This window comes from Eschscholzia californica, unplaced genomic scaffold (genome assembly GCF_041429995.1).
Source record: "Eschscholzia californica isolate CP2 unplaced genomic scaffold, dmEscCali1.0.p SCAF_1, whole genome shotgun sequence".
NCBI lineage: Eukaryota > Viridiplantae > Streptophyta > Magnoliopsida > Ranunculales > Papaveraceae > Eschscholzia > Eschscholzia californica.
In genome coordinates, this window is record NW_028238198.1 from 2,785,613 (window position 1) to 2,808,814 (window position 23,202).

Genomic DNA, 23,202 nt, shown 5'->3' on the forward strand with positions numbered 1-23,202 from the left:
GGTCGCCGAAATTTTAGTTACGGTGAGAGGAGAAGAAGAAAGAATAAAAAATTAAAAGAGTGATGTTTAGAAGAAACAAAAAAAAAAATTCCACCCAAAACTTTGCCTACACTGGCCTTTTTTTATGCAGAGAACCATTATGAGTTGATTTAATGAGCTCGAGCTCATACCGAGGCGTATGAGCTCGAGCTTTGCAGCCGTTGATACTTTATCAACGGCTAAAAGCCCTTCCTACAATTACTCCTTGTTTTATGGTTAGTTAGAGCTAATATATTTTAGACCTGAAAGTCATTTTAATTACATAATTGCCACTCAAATTAAATCTTCCAATCCCCGCCATCAGAATTAACATATTGGCCCAACCTATTATACACTCAGCCATTAAAAATTATTTTTTCTCCGAAGTGTACACTATCAATCTTTTGCGGTCTTGTTGGATGATTTCATTTTCATCGAAATAGTTTTTCTGTTCTTTTTTTACTCCCAACTTACTAGATAAAAACTAAATTTTCTTAGTCAACGACTCTTGATTAGAGTGGTAAAAAGTTTAGCCTTCCACTTTAAAGAAGGAAGGAGGTCAAGGTTCGAGACGTGCTGACAAATTAAAAAAAAACTCCTTATATTATGGGCAATTAATTCTTCGAAAATTAAAACATAATTACGAAAAAAAAACTCAATAAATTGGCGGTAGAAAAACTTAAGAATATCATATCATAATCAAATAGTTCATAGACGAAAAATAGTCGAAGATTTTTTTTTTTTTGGAAATCAAACTTCATTTAAATGCCAATAAGCTAATGAGAATTACATCATGAAGTTGAAAAACAAAGACACAACCAGAACTGGACAAACAAGACAAGTTATGTCCACTTGGGGTGCCTCTAGAGTTGCATGATCTAACTGGTGGGCTACTTCTGGTGCAGTCGCCACTAACCATCTGATGGTAGTATAATACTGCTGCTTCTTTCACCTTCATCTCTTCTCTCCGTCAACCGTTGGCATGCAGATGTCCGGTATGCGCCTCTGAATCTGGTAAGTCGGTAGAGAGAGTTGTAAGTTGATGAAAAAACTCCTAATAGTGGTCCATGATCAATCACTCGGTCTGATTAAAAACGAAAAATAACAAAAGGGTCCTAAAGACCAACAAAACAGGCCCTAAAGACCAATAAAGAAGCATGACCTTTATTGTACCAAGTATATAGAAAAACTAAAAACACTCTCTCCTGGCATGACATTGTTTATCATAGATAACATCTCTTGCATGAACTCAACAAATCCCTCTTCTTCTTCTTCAAACGGATCGTATAATCCAACATTCTCCTTTGTGCTTGAAAAATATAAGATTGATCCAAGTATTTAATATAAGATTAAACGAAAAATATAAGAAGTGTTTAACACAAGTTTCAATATCTTCTCCCATGAAATATGTCTCTCCATATATGATTGGTCAAAAATGAAAACATTCTCCTTTGCCCGTTGGATTATAATGGCAATTGCTGTAATAAAATAAGTAGAGAATGACTTGTTATGTTTAGATGGCAATTATGTAAATAAATTGATTATAAAGGTTAAATGGACATTGAGTTTAACTGCCCATAATTTAACGAGAATTTATAGGAAATCTTCTCATATGTTGGAGGAGATCTTGAGATCTAACGGTCTCAAGAGTTCAACCTCATACCCGTGGATATGAGGTCGAGCTTATTGAATCGGCACTCTTATCTTTATATCAGAATGTTTGTTGTTTTTTAACTCACATATGAAATTTGATTCGAGGTCTGAATTGATTTTTGTCGGATTTCAAAATAGTTGCCTTTTTTTCCAATTCTGATATGAAACATTGGCTTCTAGGACAAAACAGAGCATCTAAAAGAACTCCAAACTTTAGGTGATTAAGATTCCTAAGCTGGTTTTTTATTGTCTGATGTCTTGTCTGTCCAAGTTCAGCCCGAATCATAACTTCGAAAGAATCAGACAAAAAACAAACATTCTGATTTCTCACTCGAGCGAATTCAGACCTCAAAGTCAGATTTCAGATCTGACTTAGAGAGAACACAAACATTACTGAATTTGGCCAATAACATTTCTCATCATCTGCACCAAAATACTCTCAGTTGAGTTAATTTCTCCTCCTTTCTCCACCAAACCAACACTCTTGAATTCCACATGGGTAAGTAAGTATGTGACTTGGAATCCAATCTCTCTGAGGAGAATAAAACCTAAAATGGAACAAACACAATAATAACATCCAATTCCATTAAGAGACCAAAACATCTCCATTGTCAAATTGGATTGAAAAGCAAGCACCTTTTTTCATAATTTCATCAGAAGGAATGTTAGAAATGCTTCCGATATAAACATTTTCAGGGAATTCAGAGGGTTGAGTTAGGAGAGAGGGGGAGAGAGAGAAAGAGAGGAAGGGTTTTTGTTGATGGATCAGAGAACTTTTGGATGAGATGAAGAGGTCTCAATATATAGGAAGTATCATAATAATTTGATATCATATCATAGAGTGTGTTAGACCTCCCTACTTGCTAACTACGCGTCTAATAATATCGTCATGCCGGAGGAAGAGAAAAGAAAAAGAGGATCATATCTCCTATCGCTTTAATTTCTTAGTGATTATATGCATCGCCAAATGCAACCATTCTAGCATATTAACGTTTCCAATCCCAGGATACTTTATTTCGGATCTAAAAGATACTTCATTGGATATTTTATTATAATCTTGCTATCAATGAAAAACAAATAAATCTCGTCTTTCCAAAAAAACAGTTGTGTAAAATCGTAACGATTACATAAAAATCCTTGGGATTTTGGTTAGGTGGACAATCTTAAGTATATTTTATTATATATAAGGGGGCACCAGCTAATTCTTTCTCTAAGAAGGATCAAACAAAACTCTTTCACTATAAGTTTGTGTTTACCAATGTACAAGTCTCGCTTTTTTTTTTTTTTTTTTTTTTTTTTTTTGTTGAGAAACAACAAGTCTCGCTTAATATTTCTATGTTTTATCTAACATAGTTAGTTGGTCAACATGCTGAATATTATCACAACGGAGATCAATGAAGTGTTTGACTGTTGTAAGGTCATGGATTCGATTCCAAATTAATTTTATTCTCCAGGTAATAGATCCAGTAAAGCGAAAAAAGTTTAGCAAAAAAGTCTAGTTATATTGCTAAACTTAATCAAAATTCTACTATTCTTCTTTGAATTGTAGGAGTTAAAAGCTCTTATTCGTCTCCTAAAGAAAACCTAATCCAATTGCAAACAAACACCAGTCTAACACGTGTTTTTTTTCGGGTGACGTGGAGCACGTGTAGATTTTAGGTCTATCACGTGTGAGCCTAGCTTTGATACAATGTTAAGTTTGTGGTCATCCAACTCAAAACTAATTAGCAATGAGTGGAGATGACCTAGACATTATATTCTTGGTTACTAGATATCCTTTCTCCCATGTGGGACTATTCTCAGAACATATTTCTAGAACTCTTCCATTTTTTCCTTTTTCTACTTGTTTTAAATAGATATTTAGATTTAAATATTCTAATTAATTTAACCCTTCTTTTTTCATATTAAGAGTTGATTAATTAGACATAACTTTCATGCAGATTGCCGGGATAGACAACACGGGAAATTGAATTTTTTTAGTGGTGCCTGTTGTCTTATGCTGGAAATGCAGACCTTACGCAGGATAGTTGGAAGCTCAGAACAGTGTCTACCTCTATGTCGAGGAACTTGTCATTTTCTTTCTCAGCTTTCGTATCAGCCAGTCAATCACCTTTCTTCTCTCCAAGGTCCCCAAGCTTACAAGGATCCGAATCAGCTAGATCAGACATTCCATATTCTTTCAGTGCTTCCATTTTAAATGTTGATACTTTCAGTTTTAGGGTTGAGTTTTGCAAAACCAGAACCTCTATTAGGTGTTGGGGGTGTCTTAGACAACATTTTACGTGCTCCCGATGTTTGTAACAATGATGATTCTCGGAGATCCTCACTCCTAGATCTGATTTCAACATCTATTGCAACAATGAAGATTTCATATCATATTAGAGAGTATGTTAGAGGTCCGTACTTGCTAACTACGTGTCTAATAGTATCGTCGTGCCGGTGGAAGAGAAAAGAAAAAGAGGATCATATCTCCTATCGCGTTAATTTCTTGGTGAATTTATGCATTGCCAAATGCAACCACTCTAGCATATTAACGTTTCGGATCCCCAAGATACTTACTATATTTCGGATTTAAAAGATACTTCATTGGATATTTAATTATAATGTTGCCATCGATGAAAAACAAATAATTCTCGCCTTCCCAATAAAACAGTTGTGTAAAATCGTAGCGATTACTTAAAAATCTTTGAGATTTTGGTTAGGTGGACGCTCTTAGGCATATTTTATTATATATAACGGGGCACAAGGTAACACTTTCTCTAACAAAGATCAAATGAAACTCTTTCGTTATAAGTTTGTGTTTTTCATTGTATAAGTCTAGTTTGATATTTCCCTAACATACTTAATTGCTCAACATGGCGACTATTATCACAATGGAGTTTGATCTTGAGATATTCAAGTCAATGACGTGTTTCACAAGCATAAGTTAATTGGTTCTATTCCAAATTAATTTTATTATCCAGGTAATAGATTCAGTAAACCGAAAAAAGTTGAAGACGCAAGAAACAAAATACAGTACTAAAGTTCAGTTATATTGCTAAACTTAATCAAAATTCTACTAGTCTTCTTTGAATTGTATGAGTTCAAAGCTCTTATTCGTCTCCCTCTCTTTCTGTATGTCTGCACCAAAATCTGTATTTCATTCACACCTGATCTTAATATCCGATGATCGGAGAAGAAAACCTTATCCAATTGCAAACAAACACCCACTATGAATTTACATTTTGACCGCTCCCAAATGGAGATGACTTTTCAACTAAGTAAATAACATTATGAAAAAGGAAAAAGACCACCCTTGGTTTTCAATATGACCTTAATGGATATCGATTAAAAGTTTAAAGTATAGTATGTAATTAATTTTTCTTTTAAGTAGTTTCACTTATACTTTTAGTTATTTTTATCTTCGCGTTTTAGTGGATTTGTATCATTGTCTTTTTCTTTTAAGGCTTGCTAGCATTTCTTATATACTGCGGTTTTGAAGAATAAAGAAAAATCTCCGGGGCATAAAGACTTAGTCAATCAAGATTGACTTAGGAGACATATTTCTTTTTTAACTCTAAAATATATCAAATTTGTTTTCTAACCCTTAGAGCATCTTCAATGCAACACTCAACAAAAACTCAATTAATCAAATGTGTCAAGCATTGATTGAGTTTCTCTTTCCTAGGTAGCACAATTGAGATACTCAATTCGAAATACTTCTCTAATGCAACACTAAAAAAAAAAACTCAACATTTACTTTAGATTTACTCTTGCTTTTTATTTTAATATGTAACATGATGATGTGGACCAATTGAGATACAACAATAAATGTTGAGATACTCAAAAGAAAACTCAACAATTGAGTTTTCTTTTGAGTATGTTGAGTTTTCTTTTGAGTATCTTAACATTTATTGTTGACACATCATATTGAGTTTCTAGTTGAGTGTGGCATTGGAGAGTGTTTTTTGTTAAAAACTCAAATAATCCTATGTGTCAAATTGAGTTTTTCAAATTGAGTGTTGGAGACGCTCTTAGTCTTCATCTTCACCTCATCTTCATCCACACATTCCGATCATCACTGCCATAATTTCTACCCACCGCTTTTGTTCATCTTTCTCAAACTTATGGTGGTGGTGAAAAAACAGTGATGGATGATCGACCGTCTCCACTATCACTTACCACCACATATTTAACCTTACCAATTGTCTCTTCCTCTTTCGCTCTCTAAAAACTCTAATGTTTCTGTAGAATCTAGAATGAATTTAGTTTATGTAGATAGAGAATATGAGAAATTAAGAAAGTAATAGACAACAATAACGTTGAGTTTTGTTTCCATTTTGTTAGTAAAGAGAATTGCTTAAGTGGTGGTTGGGTAAATTTAGGGGTTTCATCAATTTACATCTGTTCTTTCTTCACTTTTAAAACAATGAAAATCAATACTCTAATATGACATAATCTTTCCTTTCTTATAAATTGTAATCTTACCCAAATAAACTACTAACAACACAAGCATGAGCTATACTCTTTTCTCCCTCTTACATCATTTCTCTCACTAGAATAACCAGTTGTGTTATAGGGTATCACATCCAGATTATTATCTTTAGAGAGAGAAAGTTTAGAGAGAGATAATGGGTAGAGGAAGAGTTGAAGTGAAGCGGATTTAAAACAAGGTTAATCGTGAAGTAACATTCCCTAAGAGAAGAAATAGGTTGCTTACATTCTCTAAGAAAAGAAATAGGTTGCTTAAGAAAGCTTACATGCTTTTGGAATGAGAATAAAAGAAAGAGGGAATATATGGGTAAAGGTGAGGAGATGAAGAATAAGGGCAAAAAAGCAATCAGATTTATTTTTGGGCTAACAAATACATATGCCCTCTAAGTTAACTTTGATTGACTAAGTCTTTATTCCCCAGAGATTTTTCTTTATTCCCCACAACCGCGGCCTTCTTATATATAGACATGTGTTAATTAAGTTTGTGGTCATCCAATCCAAAATCAATTGGGACTATTCTCACACGCCCCTTCACGTGTGGCTTGGTTAGAGCATCTCCAATGGGACACTCAATCTCTAACATTTGGAGTGCCACATATGACTATTTGGAGTTTTTGTTAAAAATCCATCTCCAATGGAACATTTTGTTAGATACTCTAATATGAGGTGGACACATTTATTATAGAGTTTTTAGAGTGTCTACTTCAGACTCTCTAAGTGTTACTTTTAAATTTCAACCAATGGAAAATCTTGCTTTTCAAATACTTTTTATCTATTGAATTGAAGAAAGGCATTTGTATTAAGTATAGACACTTTAGAGATCTCCATTGAAGACCGATAAAAATTAAAGTGTCTCTATATTGACATTTAGAAAAGAGAATCTCTATTGGCCTTGACAACTACGACTTTTAGAGTGTTTGTTAGAGTGTCCCATTGGAAATGCTCTTAGCGTAACACGTGTTTTTTTTGTTTCGAGTGACGTGGAACACGTGGGCTTTTAAACCTATCACGTGTGGGTCCAGCTCTGATACCATGTTAAGTTTGTGATCATCCAACTCAAAACTAATTGCCAATGAGTGGAGAGGACCTAAGCATTATATTCTTGGTTGCTAGTTACCCTTTTCCCATGTGAGACTATTCTCAGAACATGTTTCTAGAACTCTTCTAGTTTTTTCCTTTTTCTACTTGTCTTAAATAGATATTTAGATCTAAATGTTCTACTTTAGCCCCTCTTTTTTATATGAAGAGTTGATTAATTATACGTAACTTTCATGCAGATCGTCGCAGGGATAGACGACATGAGAAATTAAATTTTGGGTGCGTCTATAGGCGCCTCCCAAAACTATTGTAGGGGCATCCCCTCTGTAGGCGCCTCCCTAACCGACTATAGGGGCCTCCCGAGCACCTCCCTCTTCTTCTCCTCTGGTAAAACCTAGTAAGATTTCGAACATCATCACCTCAGCGTAAGCTTTCTACTAGTTTGGATCTTCATTAATGGTGGGTCACGAATCAAGATTCAATGAGTTCTATAGATTTGTTTGACAGGAGATGATGTCGTTGCCTCCTCCTATTCGAATGAATCGTCTGCTTCTATTGGACTCAACAGAGAAGGAAGTTTGAAAAACCAATTGGTTAAGGTTTAATCTTTGTCGGACTCTCCAGTCTGATTTGTTTCGGGCTGGACCAGTCCGAGACAAAATTGTGGCCCTCGGACTGGTCTGCCCGAATGGGGGGCGCCTACAGGTGTCGGGTGTTGACTGCTGGTCAAACAGCTATGAGAGGCCCCTATAGCAATTCGGGGAGGCGCCTATAGAGGCGCCCTTAAATTTTTTGAGTGGTGCCTGTTGTCTTATGGTGGAAATACGGACCTTACGCAGGACAGTTCGAAGCTCAGAAAAGTGTTTACCTCTATGTCGAGGAACTTGTTATTTTCTTCCTCAACATTTGTATCAGCTAGTCAATCACCTTTCTTCTCTCCAAGGTCCCCAAGCTTACAAGGATCCGACTCAGCTAGATCAGACATTCCATATTCCTCCAGTGCTTCAATTTTAAATGTTGATACTTTCAGTTCTAGAGTTGATTTTTCAAAACCAGAACCTCTATCAGGTGTTGGGGGTGTTTTAGACAACATTTTACCTGCTCCTGATGTTTGTAACAATGATGATTCCTGGAGATCCTCACCCCTAGATACGATTTCAACATCTATTGCAAGTTCTGGTAACAGTTCTAGTTGCATCAGGTATGATGACATTGGTCACTCCCGAATTAAAGAAAAAGATAAAAGGGGGAGAAACCAGAAATCAACTTGTGAAAGTTCATGTTAGTTGGTAGAATATAAGATACAAATTATAATAAAGAACACAATAGTTTACGTGGTTCGGTCGAAGGATCACGACCTACATGCATAGAGAAAGACATCAATGGATGTATTATATTATCTCCATAATTATGGGATTGATTGGTTACAAACTCGAAGACTCAATGAATAAAATACATAGAGGTCACTTATATTTATAAACTGACTTGGGTATCTTAGTTTCCGAGGACTCTATCTAGGATAAATACAAGATAATATCTTCATATATCTTGACAGTTGATATTTGATATCTTTGATCTCGATCCATCGCGATCCTAATACTCTAACACTCCCCCACAAGTTGGAATGCGGAATTTGTGAAGTATCAAACCTGAAGATTGGACTTGGAAAAGATGAATGTTGCTCGCATACGATCAGGTTCAAAGCTTGAACTTGAATTTGATTGCCTTTTGTTTGATTAATGTCAAACAATTGACAATAGTGGTGAATACTTTGTCCACAACTCCACTATATAAGTAACATTAGCTTGGCAATTTGAATAGTGTTGTAAATTTGATATTCTTTAACCGAAGTAATTTTGAATGATTATGCTTGATTAACATTCTTTTCTTGTAAGAGGTATTATAATCTCTTCCACCTAAGATGTCAAGGGTTCGAGACACACGTTGAATAATTAAAAAAAAACATTCATTTCTTCTTTTGTTCTTTATATCGGCAAAGATGAGAAAATAATGGAAGTAAACATTGGGCATAAAAGTCGGTGAATGAGATGGGGGCTGGATCGACCCATAAGGTATCAAATTCGGAAGAAAATCAAATTCGTTGACGAACTGATCAGAACCGGATGGCGACGATTTTGCTCGAATATATCTCCAATTTAGATGATTTAATCACAACAAAAAAAATCGTCAGAAAAACGAAAGAAAATCGGCTCCACGGGTGCACAACTTTGCTTGCGGTGAAAGTCGCTTCATATCCATGTTAAATTCACGATATGAAGATGACAAGAAAACGCATGAATATGATATTGATCAAGACGACTTGAATGTCAGTAGTGGCTGGGACTCTTTAGCAAACGGGCTTGTTAAAATATCAAAACAAGCACGAAATAGGATGATAAGAGACCACTCCTACAAAAACTAATACGATCATCGAGAGATAACGATATTAGATAGAAACTTTAATGTAAAGTAAGACCAAATATATAAATATATATATATATATATATATATATATATATATATATATATATATATATATGATAGATATTGGAGTGGAGCAGGAGAAAGTCCACATTTAGAAGTAAGAGCATGAACACCACAAGCAGAAGGAAGAGATAAAGCTTTAGTGATATTCAAAACAATACCCAATTGACTACTTCTTTTAAAAGCTTCACAAAGACATTGAGCATCAGATTTCACCACAGTTTTGAATCCACTTCAACACCCACTTTTTGGTTTTATGATTTTACTTCCATCAGTAACAAAACTTAAACAGTCAGACATATTGAATACAATGTTAGGCACGTCTCCTTCTTTCTTGGAAACGTTAGGCACGTCTTAATGGAGACTATGAGTGGCCCACATTCCTGATACCGTATTAATTTGGTCTTGGTCATTTACTAATATAAATGTCATTTACTAATATAAATTCAGTAAGAACGTTAGGTATTGGTTTCCTTATTATTTGGAAATATATTTGGGGGATATAGTGGTTAGAAAAACCAACTCACTACACATTCCTTTGATGGAAAAGAAGTGGGAGTAGGTACATTAACTGAAGGTCCTTAGCCCTTCCTATTAAAAAAAAAAAAAAGAAGATTTGTTTCATGTTTTGAAGACTAAATCTTATTCGACTTCTTATTTTTTCCTGATATCTGACCTTTTTACTCTATACGAATTACTTGAGTTAGGCCTCGTTTTGGTATACATATAGCTTATTCGACTAAATCTTATATGAAGCAGTTTTTGTTGTTTGGTAACACATAATAAAAAGGCCTTTTTATCGTCGAAAGCTACAACGAGACTATTGGTAAAAATAAGTTAAATGTAGTTTTATCTAATAATAAATTTTATGTTCATAATAAACATTAAATTAAATATATTGCAAAAGTGTATATTCATAGTAGAATATTAGAGTTTATAGTCCAAAAACCTACCCTTAAACGCACATTTAGTCCTCTCTAATCCTAAAATGGGTTTGTAAACCAAAATATTAATGTAAATGGATATCTAGTCCGTTTGTATCCATCTCGAGAGAAAACACAAATCCCTAAAATACATATTAAATCATAATACCTAAACTAACCTTCCTCATATATAAAAACTGATTTTCCTTCAAAATCCCCAAATATTCGTTTCCATTTTTATCTCCGACCTTCTCTCTCCAATCACGATTCTATTAAAGCAACCATTATCTTCATTCTTCTCCAAAACGGAAACCTATTACTTTTCTCTCTCTAAAATCGAATCATCTATTCAACCTCCATTTTTTAGCCTCGAAATCTGCTTCATCTTCATTAGACAAGCTGAAAACTCCATTGTTTATTTGGATTTCCATCATCAAAGATTCTGGTTCGAACCATTGTTAAGATCAACAATTGTTTCTGAGGTTAAAACAACCATTTTAATCTTTCTTCTTAATGTTTTTCATCGTCATCTTTAAAGACATTTATCGTATGGGCCAAAACACGTCACCAGGGGCGCCCGCAGTAACGTTAAAGTACGGAAGTAAGTCCAACTCTGGATAAAGAGGTCTGTCCCCACCAACAGGTTAAAGTACGGAAGTACGTCCAGCTCTGGATAAAGAGACCCGTTCTCACCAGCAAGCCAAAGTACGGAAGTGCATCCAACTCTGAATAAAGAGCTTCGTCCTCACTCCCTCAGCAGACCAAAATACAGAAGTACATCCAACTCTAGATAGAAGAGGTTTGTCCTTTCCTCCTCAGCTGGCCTCTCTTCGTATATCCGTTGCGGAGGCGTTACCGTCATTCAAAATGACAATATCCTCAATATATCCGTTGGATGGGAGTTACAATATCCCAATTCATGGTAATAACTCTGTGCGTTACCATACTCAAGGCAACAACTCACCACCAGGTGACGGTTGACCAAAACGAACAGTTGACCAGAAAACTATATACAAGGGTCAGCTGGTAATCGACTAAAGGATCCAATCCAACTACGGATAATAACAACCGACTTCCGAATTCACTCGTATTCAACTAACCACTTATTTTCCCTCTCCTATCGATCATCCAAACCACTGGCAGTCAACCATCATCTGCTCAAGAGAAACAGGTGATCATTCTCTCTCCTAACAATCACCTGCTTAAGGAAGACGGGTGACCATTCTCTCTCCTTACGATCACCTGTTCAAAGAAGGCGACTCAACTTCCTATTTCCTAACAACCAATTGTCCAAGGGAGACGACTGATCATTTCTCTCACCACACGACTAAGGGGTGCAGGCGCTTTAATTTGCTCGACGACCAGAAAACTAAGGCATGCATACACTTGGATGTATCACCTTTTCTCCCAATGACCGACTCGCCCGATCAGCATATCTAACTCCATAGCTCCAACTTCGGTTTTACAGTTCTTATTTACTCTTTGCCAAGTTCACTGACTTGATCGTTGAAGCCCCCTTAGGCCGGCACCATCCCGGTGTTCCCTAAGATCTCACGGTCACGTGCGTTGTTGTCTCTTTTGTCACAGGTTAAGCCCAAAGACGTTGTCGGTGTCCGCAAATTATTAACATGTGGAGGTTCGACTTTCGGTCAACGACCCGATCTCTGCTGACTTCTTGACCCGCGAATTCTTACCCTCACATTTATGGTTTTCATTATAATCGAGTACATCTCTGTATCATCTTTTCAAAGATTCATCATTATTCATGATTTTCTCTCTGTAAGATCTTCATAACCGATTTATGATATTAATGTTAAATCCTTGTTTAGGTTACAGATCTTGATGTTTAGAACATCTCTTGATATCAGATTCGGTAATGATACCATATTTTATCCAGAGACGATTACGTACATTTTTTGTAACAAACGATATGTAATTTATACGAAATTATGTGTACTTTATTGAACACCACAATTTTGTACCAGAAAAGATTTCGTACATTTTTTGTAACATAATGTAAACGTTGTTTAATTTACATGAAAGTATGTGCATTTATTGAACGATGTTACTGTAACAGAATGTAAACAATGCGTATTGTGTAAAAAATTATATGTACTTTATTGCGCTTTACACATTTGAACCGCTGAAGATTTCGTACACTTATACTGTAACAGAATGTAAACATTGTGTAATGTTCCAAAAATTATACTGTAATTTATTGCACATTATACTTATTTTTTTCACATAACAGTGACCTTGTGATTCAAACTAAATTTCTGTTTGTCTCCCAACACATTATGAAGTTTAACAAACAGTATGCATAATTTACTCCATTATACATGTCGTTTCTAGTAAATTATATGTTTTGTTGACAAACTTATATGTTTTTCTTTTTGTAATTTTGTTGTTACTTATGGAATTTCCTACAAAATCATCCAATCTAAGTAAGACTTCAAAACTAAAATCTGATGGCCGCGACAAAATGTTTACTAAAGTTGGTCAGTTATTTCCTGGTGGTGCAAAAGCATTTCGATATGCTCTTCGACAATATAGTATAACACAAGGCATGATTTCAAATTCATCAAAAATGATTTAAAACGTGTAACTGATGTTTGTCCTGTTCAAGACTGCAAATGGAGAGTACATGGATGGGCACCATTTATAAACCAGAGAAGATTTTGTACGTTTTTTTTGTAACAGAATGTAAACGATGTGCAATTAAAAGAAACTATGTGTAATTTATTGAACATGACACATATACATTTGATAAATTACGTTGTGTACATTACAAATGATGGTTTCCTCGTCATAAATAACACATAATTTACGAACTTGTTTCATAATTTATGAACTTATTATCGATAGCTGCGGGAAACAAACGTGTCGCTTTCCCACAACCATAATTTTATGCATTTGGCTTTGATCCTGATACTAATGAACACAAATTGGTATGATCTTGAGCGTATGCTTAGGTCCTCTTGATTTTAAATCTATTCTACGCGGGGTTTTGACCATTGGAGGTCAATGTAATAACAATAGATTGAGAAGGGTCGAAGAGATCTCACCGTATTTTCTAAATTCTGATCATGTTCATGTGAATGGTGTTATTTACTAGTCAAGTCGTACTTTTGAACATTGGGGGTGGATACCTAGTTATCGTCCTGTATGTTTTGTGGCATTTGACGTAGGAAAAGAAAAATTTAGAACAATCACAATTCTTGAATTCATCCTTGATCACCCTCGAGTTCTTGGTGAAGATATAAATTTCAAAGACATTGTTCAGTTATTTGAAGTGGATGGGTATTTAACTATGATTATATGATAGTTAAACTGAACAATAATACGTTCAACGTGTATATTTACGAAGATAATTATTACAAGGACGAGGATGACAAGTTCAATGGAATGTCTAGTACTTCTTCTCTTGAGAATGGAAAATGGAGTGAAGTGAGTTGTATTACCTTGCCTTTCTACATGATGAACAATCATGATGTCAAGTTCCATAATTTCATCGGGTCAGACTACAAGATTCTCGTAACATCATCATCTACTTCGGGTACGGAATGTATGTCTATTTATTGTTACAATTGGAAGAAAAGTACCTGGACAAAGGTTGATGTAAGTGGAATCCCATCCTCAGTTGCACAACTACTCCCTGATAGCTTTTTTACTACTTTCTCATAGTCTTTTGTCCCTTAATAATCACAGTGCTCTCCGAGGCCATCCTAGTCCTTCTATGATGGGTAATTCGATTAAGTTTCTTGAAGAGTTGTGCTTTTGAATTGAATGGAACAGGTATTGAACAGATAAGTGGAATCCCATCCTCAGTTGCACAACTACTCCCTGATAGCTTTTTTACTACTTTCTCATAAAGTCTTTTGTCCCTTAATAATCACAGTGCTCTCCGAGGCCATCCTAGTCCTTCTATGATAGGTAATTCGATTAAGTTTCTTGAAGAGTTGTGTTTTTGAATTGAATGGAACAGGTATTGAACAGATTAGTGGAGAATATGAAAGAAAAAGTTAATGGTAGTTTGCTTGCTGATTTTAGTGAGTTCAACAAGGAGAAGAAGCTTAAAAGAAATATTTGAAGTTCTCCAAAAAATTTCTTTTTTGCAAATTTTCAATATCCAACAATTATTGATATTAATGATGATCAAATGTCTGTGTTTACAAGTAAAATGGTTTTTCATTTCAGTAAGTAATTACAATTTCTTTGTTTAGTATCAAGATCCATTAGATCAGGTCCTTTTGATCTTCAAGCGACCGTTTCCTAGCCCTTAGATTGAGCTGAAGGCTTTCGGGTGGTGGAGGAGTCCTTCCTTGGCGAAAAAGAACTGCAAGAGCTCTCATCTTTTGGCAAATGTCGAACACCTGCAACCCAAAGTTCAGAAGATATAATATCATCTACCTTAACTCCAATCTAAGATATCGCTATAATTTGCTCGCAGCGGCGGGATTAGCTCAGGACTACACAGAGGCAGATCCCCGAACCTCAACGATCAAAGCCAAGTAACTAGGCCAGTGCTATGACTAACTCTTTTATACATAATAACTTTGGGGGTTGACAAGGAATTGGTTCGGGCTATATCCGATGCTGAAACAATCCGCGAGTTACTTGGCCACTCGGGTAGATCGGTCGAACCTAACTACTTAGCCCACATGAATCAGACTCATCCACAATGTTTAACGAGTCTTACCGAGGATGCATCAATTTCTGCAACACCTTCACAACCTTGACCGCCGCCTTGTAATAAGTCGCAGTATTTCGCAGCATCATTCTCATCTTCAAATACCTAAATGACAGAAATATATCACAATTCGCCATCAACTTATCAAAGGAAGGATATAGACAACATGCTAAAAGAACGGACGAAGTCTGATCAAAGCAGCCTTCAAGTCTTCGACTATGAAAAATATATATCCGTACACCATTTAGGTGGTTAGCTTGGTCAAATTTTCCAAGTGAAGTTAGATAAACAGGTTCCTATTTGACAATTCATGGGATTTTACGGGTACGCTTTTTGTAGTTTCATGCAGTTCCAACTTCGAACATCGACAAAGGCATTCAGAGAATTGGGTAAACACTAAACACGACACAAATTATATCATATAAATGAAAGAGCTAAATGAACTTACAAGCACTCCTTCCCGGAGATCCTCAACTAGCATTCGAAAATTTGTATCACTTTTTGACTGTTGCTTACTCTTGTTTTCAGATCGTTTCTTTCTTATCTTGGAAAACAATGCACCAAGCTCCCTTTCCACTTCACTGTGCAATTTGAAGTATTAGTCGTGTTGATTAGAAGATATACGTGTAAAGATGTATACATGATAGTAAATCAAACCTGCGATTTCTTCGTGTTCTCATTGTACATAATTGGTTTTCTCTCTGGGTTAGTACATAAACAGGTTTTGGAGCTCCTCCCCACGGATTTGCTTCCAAAACTGAGGACATCATAGAGGAATTCATGGTATATTCGAAAACATGTAAATTGTCAACAAAGACCATATCTATCTTAATATGTTCAAAAACATCGAGAGGGCTCTTATTTCGTTATTAGTACCAAAGGCATCTAGATACCGAAAGAGAAACTGTACTCATAGTGATGAATGTAACAAAGAAGATGAAGCTTCCGCCAACGAGTTTATGTAAGTTTTGTTTGTTTCTATGTCAGGTCTGAAATCCGAAACGAGGTCTGAATTGACTCTGGTCAAATGTGAAAATATTTGATTTCGTCTGACTCGTCTGAATGACTGTTTCTGAGTACATTTGATTCAGAAGAGTCAGATCAAGAGAATGAAGAAAAAAGCAAACAGCTTAAACTGATTCACAAAAATCATTCTTCCCCTAATTGAAATTCCATTATCTCTTTATTAGAAACCCTAGTGATGTTTTCCTAATTTAAACTCATACCCATCACTTATTTGTTAATTATAAATCACACAAGGATCACTATCTAACAAAATTAATCAAGGTAAAAAAAATCAATTGATTAAGGAACATATAACAGAGCTTAAATTAACAAAAAAAAATGAAGAGAGAGAGAGAGAGTACCATCATAGCTGCTGCTGTCGAAGGTTTGATGAAGGTGCCGGCGCATATCATAAGCGCGGGAAGAAACCCTCTTAACAAATTCACCGGAAGTTCCCGGAATACTTCCATCCAAATTAATTGCCTTCTCTACTTCTTCTCCTTCATTATCTTCTTCTTCCTCTGGAACTCCAGTTCCACCGCCGTCGCCGCTTCTACTAGACGCACGGCACGAGGTACTCCTGGTTCTTCTCCAAGGAGGTTCTGAAGAAAAGGGTAGAGAGATAAAATTACAGATCTTGATTGTGGTGGTAGTGGTGATTATAGGTTTGTTTCTAGGGCATGAAGAGAAAAGAACTCTGTTTTGGGGTTGTTGAAGAAGAAGAAGTCTAATAGGACTGTTTGGAGGGAGAACGATTGAAGTAGATATTGATGATATAGTAGTTTCCATCTTAACGTTTAATGATCTAACGAATTAATAATCGCACCAAATCTGAAATCTGAACCAGTGAAAGAACAAATAGGAAGAAGAAGAAGAAGAAGAAAAGGACCGGTGAAGTAGGAAGGAAGTTGAATTCTCCACGTGTCCTCTTCCATTGTTTGATTTTTCTTCACAACTGGGTCCTACTCAACAAGTTAGTTTTAACCAACACAATTGTCAACCTATACCAGGCCCAAGCCCAACAATAGAACCAAGAAGCCTGGCCATAGAATTGGCCCAGGCCTACTTACCACTTTACTTGGATTGTATTTTTCTCATTGTTTGAATTTGACAGGTCTGACTCAAGTGCATGTCTCCATCTAAATTGGTTGAGCTAAATGGATCACAATCAACTAGATTCAACTATTTAGACGAGTAAGACATCAATCGTCAATTAAAAAACGAACAAGCGTATGTCTTACTCAAGCCAATTCAAATTTCAAGAAAAACACAAACACGATTAGAGATGGTGTTTCTGTTTTTGGATGACAGAAATTTGATTTGCTTGAGACTAATTTATGGATTTCAGTTATTTAACGTCGAGTTATTTGGTTTAGAACCACAATAGTTACTTTAAAATAATGCATTCTTATTTCAAATTTATGTTATGATTGACTAGGAAAAAGAATTTGTCTTAAACAACCCATTCAGATGAAGAAGACAGAAGTATGGAGTACATGTTTAAATCTAGTTCGAGGCAATTCAGATCTCGAGCTAAACGAAAGATCACCTTAGACAACCAACACACGCCCTGCTTGTATGAAGGCCGACTCAGAAAAAATATTGCAAGTAGATTCCCAACCAATTGTTCATGTTTAAGCTTGTTAGTTTGCTTTATATTGTTTATACACTACTAGAATTGACTTACTAGTTTGCTTGTATGAAGGACACTGGACTTCTAAATTGTCAACCACGACTCTATAACAGGAATGCATTTTCAAATTCGAATACTTAGCAGCCAACACCCAGTCGATCTGCACATAGAGGGGCTCAAAGTCAATAAAATCTTTATGCCTCACCCACTATTTTAGATGATCCAAATCGGATGATTCACACAAGGGAAGTTTTATAGGGCCTCCCCAATTTTGTTAAAAGGCCTGCCCATGAACCATTTCACTTGGTAAATTATTATTGAGGGGACCCTTTTAACAAAAATGAGGGACCCTATAAAATCTCCCTTCACACAAACGAGGGGCACTTCTCTTACTTTTCCCTTTTACATATTCTAACACCTTATATACACCCGAGGATATGGGCGGTTTGATTGATTATTGACTTCTCCACATGATACGTGTTCCTCTCTCTATCGCTCAACACAATAAGCAATTTATCACATTTCCTTAAGACATCATAAAAGACGTCGCACCACCATAATCTAGACAGCTACAAACATCAACATGGACCCCACATCTAATTCACCTTAACATTTACTACGACAAAGCTTCTCTACGGTATTTGCTGTCGCAAACAATCATCATAAAATATCTTCTTATAGACCAGTAAGCTAACACTTTTTTATCTCTTTCTATGTCCACGTGTTCACTTAAAAAAATCTCATCTAACTTACGCGTCTCTCCCACTAACTAACGTGCGCTTTTTCATTACTAACAAATTCGACGGTCAGATCTTCTTCGTCGACTTAACTCTAATCACCAGTGATAGAGCACCTACCGTTAGATTCAAGGAGCGTAAGTTAGTGAAATATCTTAAGAAAGATTAGAACTTGAAGAAGAAAGGATGTTGATTCTGCAACCAAAGAGAGAAAATCTAGAGAGAGAAAGAGATTTTTAGAGAGAGAGAGAGAGAGAGAGAGAGAGAGAGAGAGAGACTCTAATGGCGGTCAAGAAGAGTCGGAAAACCCTAATTCGGTATAAGAGTTTGTAGTTAATATGTATAGGTAGTTAGCTATCACTTTCTCTCTCTAACTTTTTTTTATCTCATCTTAACTTGTTAGGTATTTGAGGACGAAGAGTCGAAGTATTAGTCGTGTTTCTTACTTAGATCTGTTAGAGAACGATACTACTGAAAAACTAAACCCTAATCGATCTTAATTCATTTTTTATACTAAAAGGAGGTGATTTTTGTTTTCTAGGTTTAAGTCAATTTAGAGTTTTTTGTATTGGCGGGTAAAGTAGTAATTAGAGAGAATTGGAGTTGAAAGAGGGATTATGGATTGGGATATTGATGCGAAAAGGGGATTTTGTTTGTTTTGAATTCGATTGATTTAAGATGGAGTATAGAGTGGAGAATATCCAAGCCAAAGAAATGTGCGGCGGTGGTGGTGGCGGCGGCGGCGATTATGGTGGCGGCGGTGGTGGTGGTGGTCCCTTTTTGGATCGGAGTAAAGTGAGGATTCTTTTGTGTGATAACGATACTAAGAGTTGTGAGGAAGTTTTCTCACTTTTGTGCAAATGTTCTTATCAAGGTATAAATTTCTTTACTTTTGCCATTGATATTATATTTTGAGCTTCATGAGCTAGAAAAATGATTATAAGTTAGGTTAAATCTTGTTTTAAAATGATGTTAGTATTACCATTTTTGTTTAGTTTTGGTCAATTAGCATTATGACGCGTGACGGGTTCGATTCTATTAAACATAAGCTCTTTTGAGTTTCTTAGCTTGAAAATTGCTTGTTAAAGTGACTAAGTGAGAATCTTTGGCGACTGCATTAGGGAGGAAGTAATGAAGTTCCCGGAATACTTGGTTTAACGGACGTAATTCCGCTTTGATTAAGTGCACGAGTTTCTTTTGTGTAATTTCCGATAACAAAGATGTATATAACTATATATGTACTAACTAAATGAATTTCATGATGTCTTGAGATTACTTATCACTAGTTTTCGTTCATTAAAGAAACGGGTTTTCTTCATTACGTTCTAATATCGTCATTCCGACAATATTCGCTGTTTTACTTATTTGATTGACGGTATAATTTAACGTTTATCTATTTCTTTACAGTGACTGCAGTAAGGACACCTAGAGAAGTGATCGATACGATTAATTCAGAAGGATCTGATATAGATATCATACTTACTGAAGTTGACTTACCAATAGCCAAAGGCTTGAAAATGCTAAAGTATATCATGCGAGATAAGGAATCACAGCGAATCCCTATTATCAGTAAGCTTGTGTTATGATTCAGCTTCAGTCCCATTTCCGCGAAATGTGATTTTATTATTCCCGTTCTCTTTAACATTTTTTCTTCATTTGTCATAGTGATGTCTGCCAAAGATGAGGTTTCAGTCGTTGTCAAGTGCTTGAAGCTTGGAGCAGCCGACTATCTTGTGAAGCCGCTTCGAACCAATGAGCTATTGAATTTATGGACTCATATGTGGAGAAGAAGAAACATGGTTTCTGCATCTCTATCTGAATGATTGTTATTTGTCGATATATCTTATCTTCCTAATTGACCGTAACTCGTAAGTGTATAATTAAGAACCCATAATTTGTTTTTCATGGCAGCTCGGACTAGCAGAGAAGAAAATCTTGAATTGTGACTTTGATCTCATAGGATCAGACCACAGTGATGCAAATACAAACAGCACAACAATATTTTCAGATGATACAGATGACAAATCTCATATGAACACTATACCTAACACAAGCGTGTCGAATCATCTGGAAGAGGAAGTAAGATTGTTTGAACTTTTCCGACTTAACCCCTCGTGGCTAACAGGAGCTGCATATCATTTTGGTTCTGAATGCTCATTTTTTCCTTTCAGTCCAAAGCTTCTCCATCTCTTCTGCCTCTCCAGAACTCATTGGAACCCGTTGCGCCAAGTTGTAGTGATCAAATGATGGGTAAGTAGCTCATCTTTCTGCTGCTTAGACGATTTAAGGAATCTTGTATCATATTATATTTGTTTTCACGACTAGTTTGGTTTCATTTTTACATCTATCATATTTGTATTTCTTTTCGGTTCGATGTCTAGTTGCTTTTTAGACCATGTTGTCAAATCCTGCTTGAGAACTTATGGAAAGTACTCTAAGAAATTTTCAGGACAAATACTGTCTTGGCCAAAGAAGAGCAAACTAAGGATTGGCGAGTCTTCGGCCTTCTTTACCTACGTCAAATCTAAATTGCTCACAAGCAACCCTCAAAAGATCGGTTGTGTGGATCAATATCTCATTGAATCAGAACAACCAAAACCAGAAGATATACTGCCATCTACGACCGAATCCCACAAGAGTTATCATCAAAGTACCGAAGAACATGGGGAGATTTACTCCAACAATGGTGTCTGGAACAGTGGATCTACTACAATTTTTAATGAAGTGACATCTGTTCCTTCTCTAGAGTTGTCTCAGAGAAGAACTAACAAAGAAGAGAACTCAAACTCTATGATATTATCACAGCAATCCAACAACGCCAAAGTTGAAGCTCCGGCATTTCCTCCTTTTCCCTATTATTTTCCGGGAATGACGAACCAAATGATGATGCATTCATCAATACATCTCTATCATGGAAACCCACACAATTTTCCGAATCATCATTCATCATCATCTGTGTTGCCTTTGCCTCAATACTACCCACTTCAGCAACATTGTCCTCCTCAAGTATCGATGATGACACCGTTTCCTTGTTATCCAATGAATTTCATGCAGCAAGGGCAAATACCTCCAACAACCCAACATGGGTGGCCATCAAGTGCAGGAAATTCATCATCTTCCAAAGAAGTAGTAAAACCAGCTCAAGTAGAAAGAAGAGAAGCTGCACTTATTAAGTTTAGACAGAAGAGGAAAGACTTATGTTTCGATAAGAAGATCAGGTATGTCAATAGAAAGAAACTTGCTGAGAGAAGACAAAGAGTTCGAGGCCAATTTGTTAGGCAGGTAAATGGTGTAGAAGTTGATCTTAATGGCCAGCCCGCCACTGTTGATGATTCTGATGAAGATTTAGAAGATGATTAAGATTCCGACGACCATGTATCTATATATTTTTTTTTAATGCTGAGAACCATTATTGTTATATGAAAAGATACTGTCAGAATGTTTGTTGTTTTTTAAACTTAGATATGAAATTTGATTCGAGGTCTGAATTGACTTCTGTCAGATTTCAAAATAGTTGCCTTTTTTTCTAATTCTGATAAGAAAACTCTAAAATTTAGGTAATTAAGATTCCTAAGCTGTTTTTTTATTGTCTGAATCTGACTCATTTGAATCCGTCTTGTCTGTCCAAGTTCAACCGGAATCGTAGATTGGAACGAATCAGACAAAAAACAAATATTCTGATTTCTCACTCGAGCGAATTCAGACCTCAAGTCAGATTCAGATCTGACTTAGATTGAACACAAACATTACTGAATTTGGGCAAGAGGTAATAACTAAAAAGGTCAAAATAATATTGAAAATGAGTAGAAAAACACAAAACATTTGAAAATTATTATTCAGGTCAAAAAGTATACAAAGACTAAATTAACCTTTTTTGTCTTTTTGTGTAACTAAATTCTATTATTTTTCTTTAAACTTTAAATCGCTATAACTTTCGTTTGAGATGTCGGATTTCAATAAAATTTATATATTTAGAAATGATTTTTCATTAGCTTTCTAACAAGATCCATTTTCAATACTTTTTTTCTCAAAAAAAACCCCAGAAAAAATGGTGTTTTTACGCTAACGTTTTTATGCAAATACGTGTTTGCATAATCTGTTCTGCAAATAACTGTTTGCAGCAATCTGTTCTGCAAACAAACGTTTGCAAACAAGTTCTGCAAACATGTCTTTGCATTTGCGATATTGGATACATGTGTTTGCATTTGCGATTTTGCAAACTGCGTTTGCATGTGCGACAATGCAAACTGAGTTTGCATTTACGACATTACAAATTCAGTTTACAAACGAATTCTTAAAAATGGAAAACAAAATTATGCAGTAGAAGAGTTAGTATAATCGAAACAAAATTCTGCCGAAATCTGATCGAATGCCAAGTTTAGAACTTAATTTACAACCCATGAATCTCTTAAAGTCCTCATCCGAATATGAGTTAGGGAACTGAGGATCTAACGTTTTTCTGCAAACACGTGTTTGCACAATCTGTGCTGCAAACAACTGTTTGCAGCAATCTGATCTGCAAACAAACGTTTGCAAACAAGTTCTGCA

The 23,202-nt window shown here is 35.8% G+C and overlaps 2 protein-coding genes across 3 annotated transcripts in view; one reads left to right on the forward strand and one right to left on the reverse strand.

Moving 5' to 3' along the window:
* Positions 1 to 14,708: 14,708 nt before the first annotated feature.
* On the reverse strand, positions 14,709 to 17,237 carry LOC147563213 (plant/protein). The gene is made up of 5 exons (XM_086635625.1): positions 16,647 to 17,237; positions 15,937 to 16,036; positions 15,728 to 15,860; positions 15,289 to 15,384; positions 14,709 to 14,962 (listed from the first exon to the last, which is right to left on the reverse strand). The coding sequence occupies exons 1-5, from the start codon at positions 17,071 to 17,073 to the stop codon at positions 14,825 to 14,827; spliced, it is 894 nt and encodes a 297-aa protein (XP_086491751.1). The 5' UTR covers positions 17,074 to 17,237; the 3' UTR covers positions 14,709 to 14,824.
* Positions 17,238 to 18,739: 1,502 nt separating this feature from the next.
* Positions 18,740 to 23,202, forward strand: part of LOC147563214 (two-component response regulator-like PRR1) — a 33,369-nt gene continuing 28,906 nt past the window's right edge. Inside the window, exons 1-7 of one of the 2 annotated variants that reach the window (XM_086635632.1) lie at positions 18,850 to 18,971; positions 19,058 to 19,528; positions 20,062 to 20,223; positions 20,320 to 20,453; positions 20,566 to 20,733; positions 20,826 to 20,904; positions 21,104 to 22,240. In XM_086635632.1, coding sequence (XP_086491758.1) covers positions 19,333 to 19,528; positions 20,062 to 20,223; positions 20,320 to 20,453; positions 20,566 to 20,733; positions 20,826 to 20,904; positions 21,104 to 22,014 — 1,650 coding nt within the window. In that variant the 5' untranslated portion in view covers positions 18,850 to 18,971; positions 19,058 to 19,332 and the 3' untranslated portion in view covers positions 22,015 to 22,240. Of the gene's footprint in view, positions 19,529 to 20,061; positions 20,224 to 20,319; positions 20,454 to 20,565; positions 20,734 to 20,825; positions 20,905 to 21,103; positions 22,241 to 23,202 lie in introns of those variants that run through there. The other variant, XM_086635636.1, reaches the window with a different exon arrangement.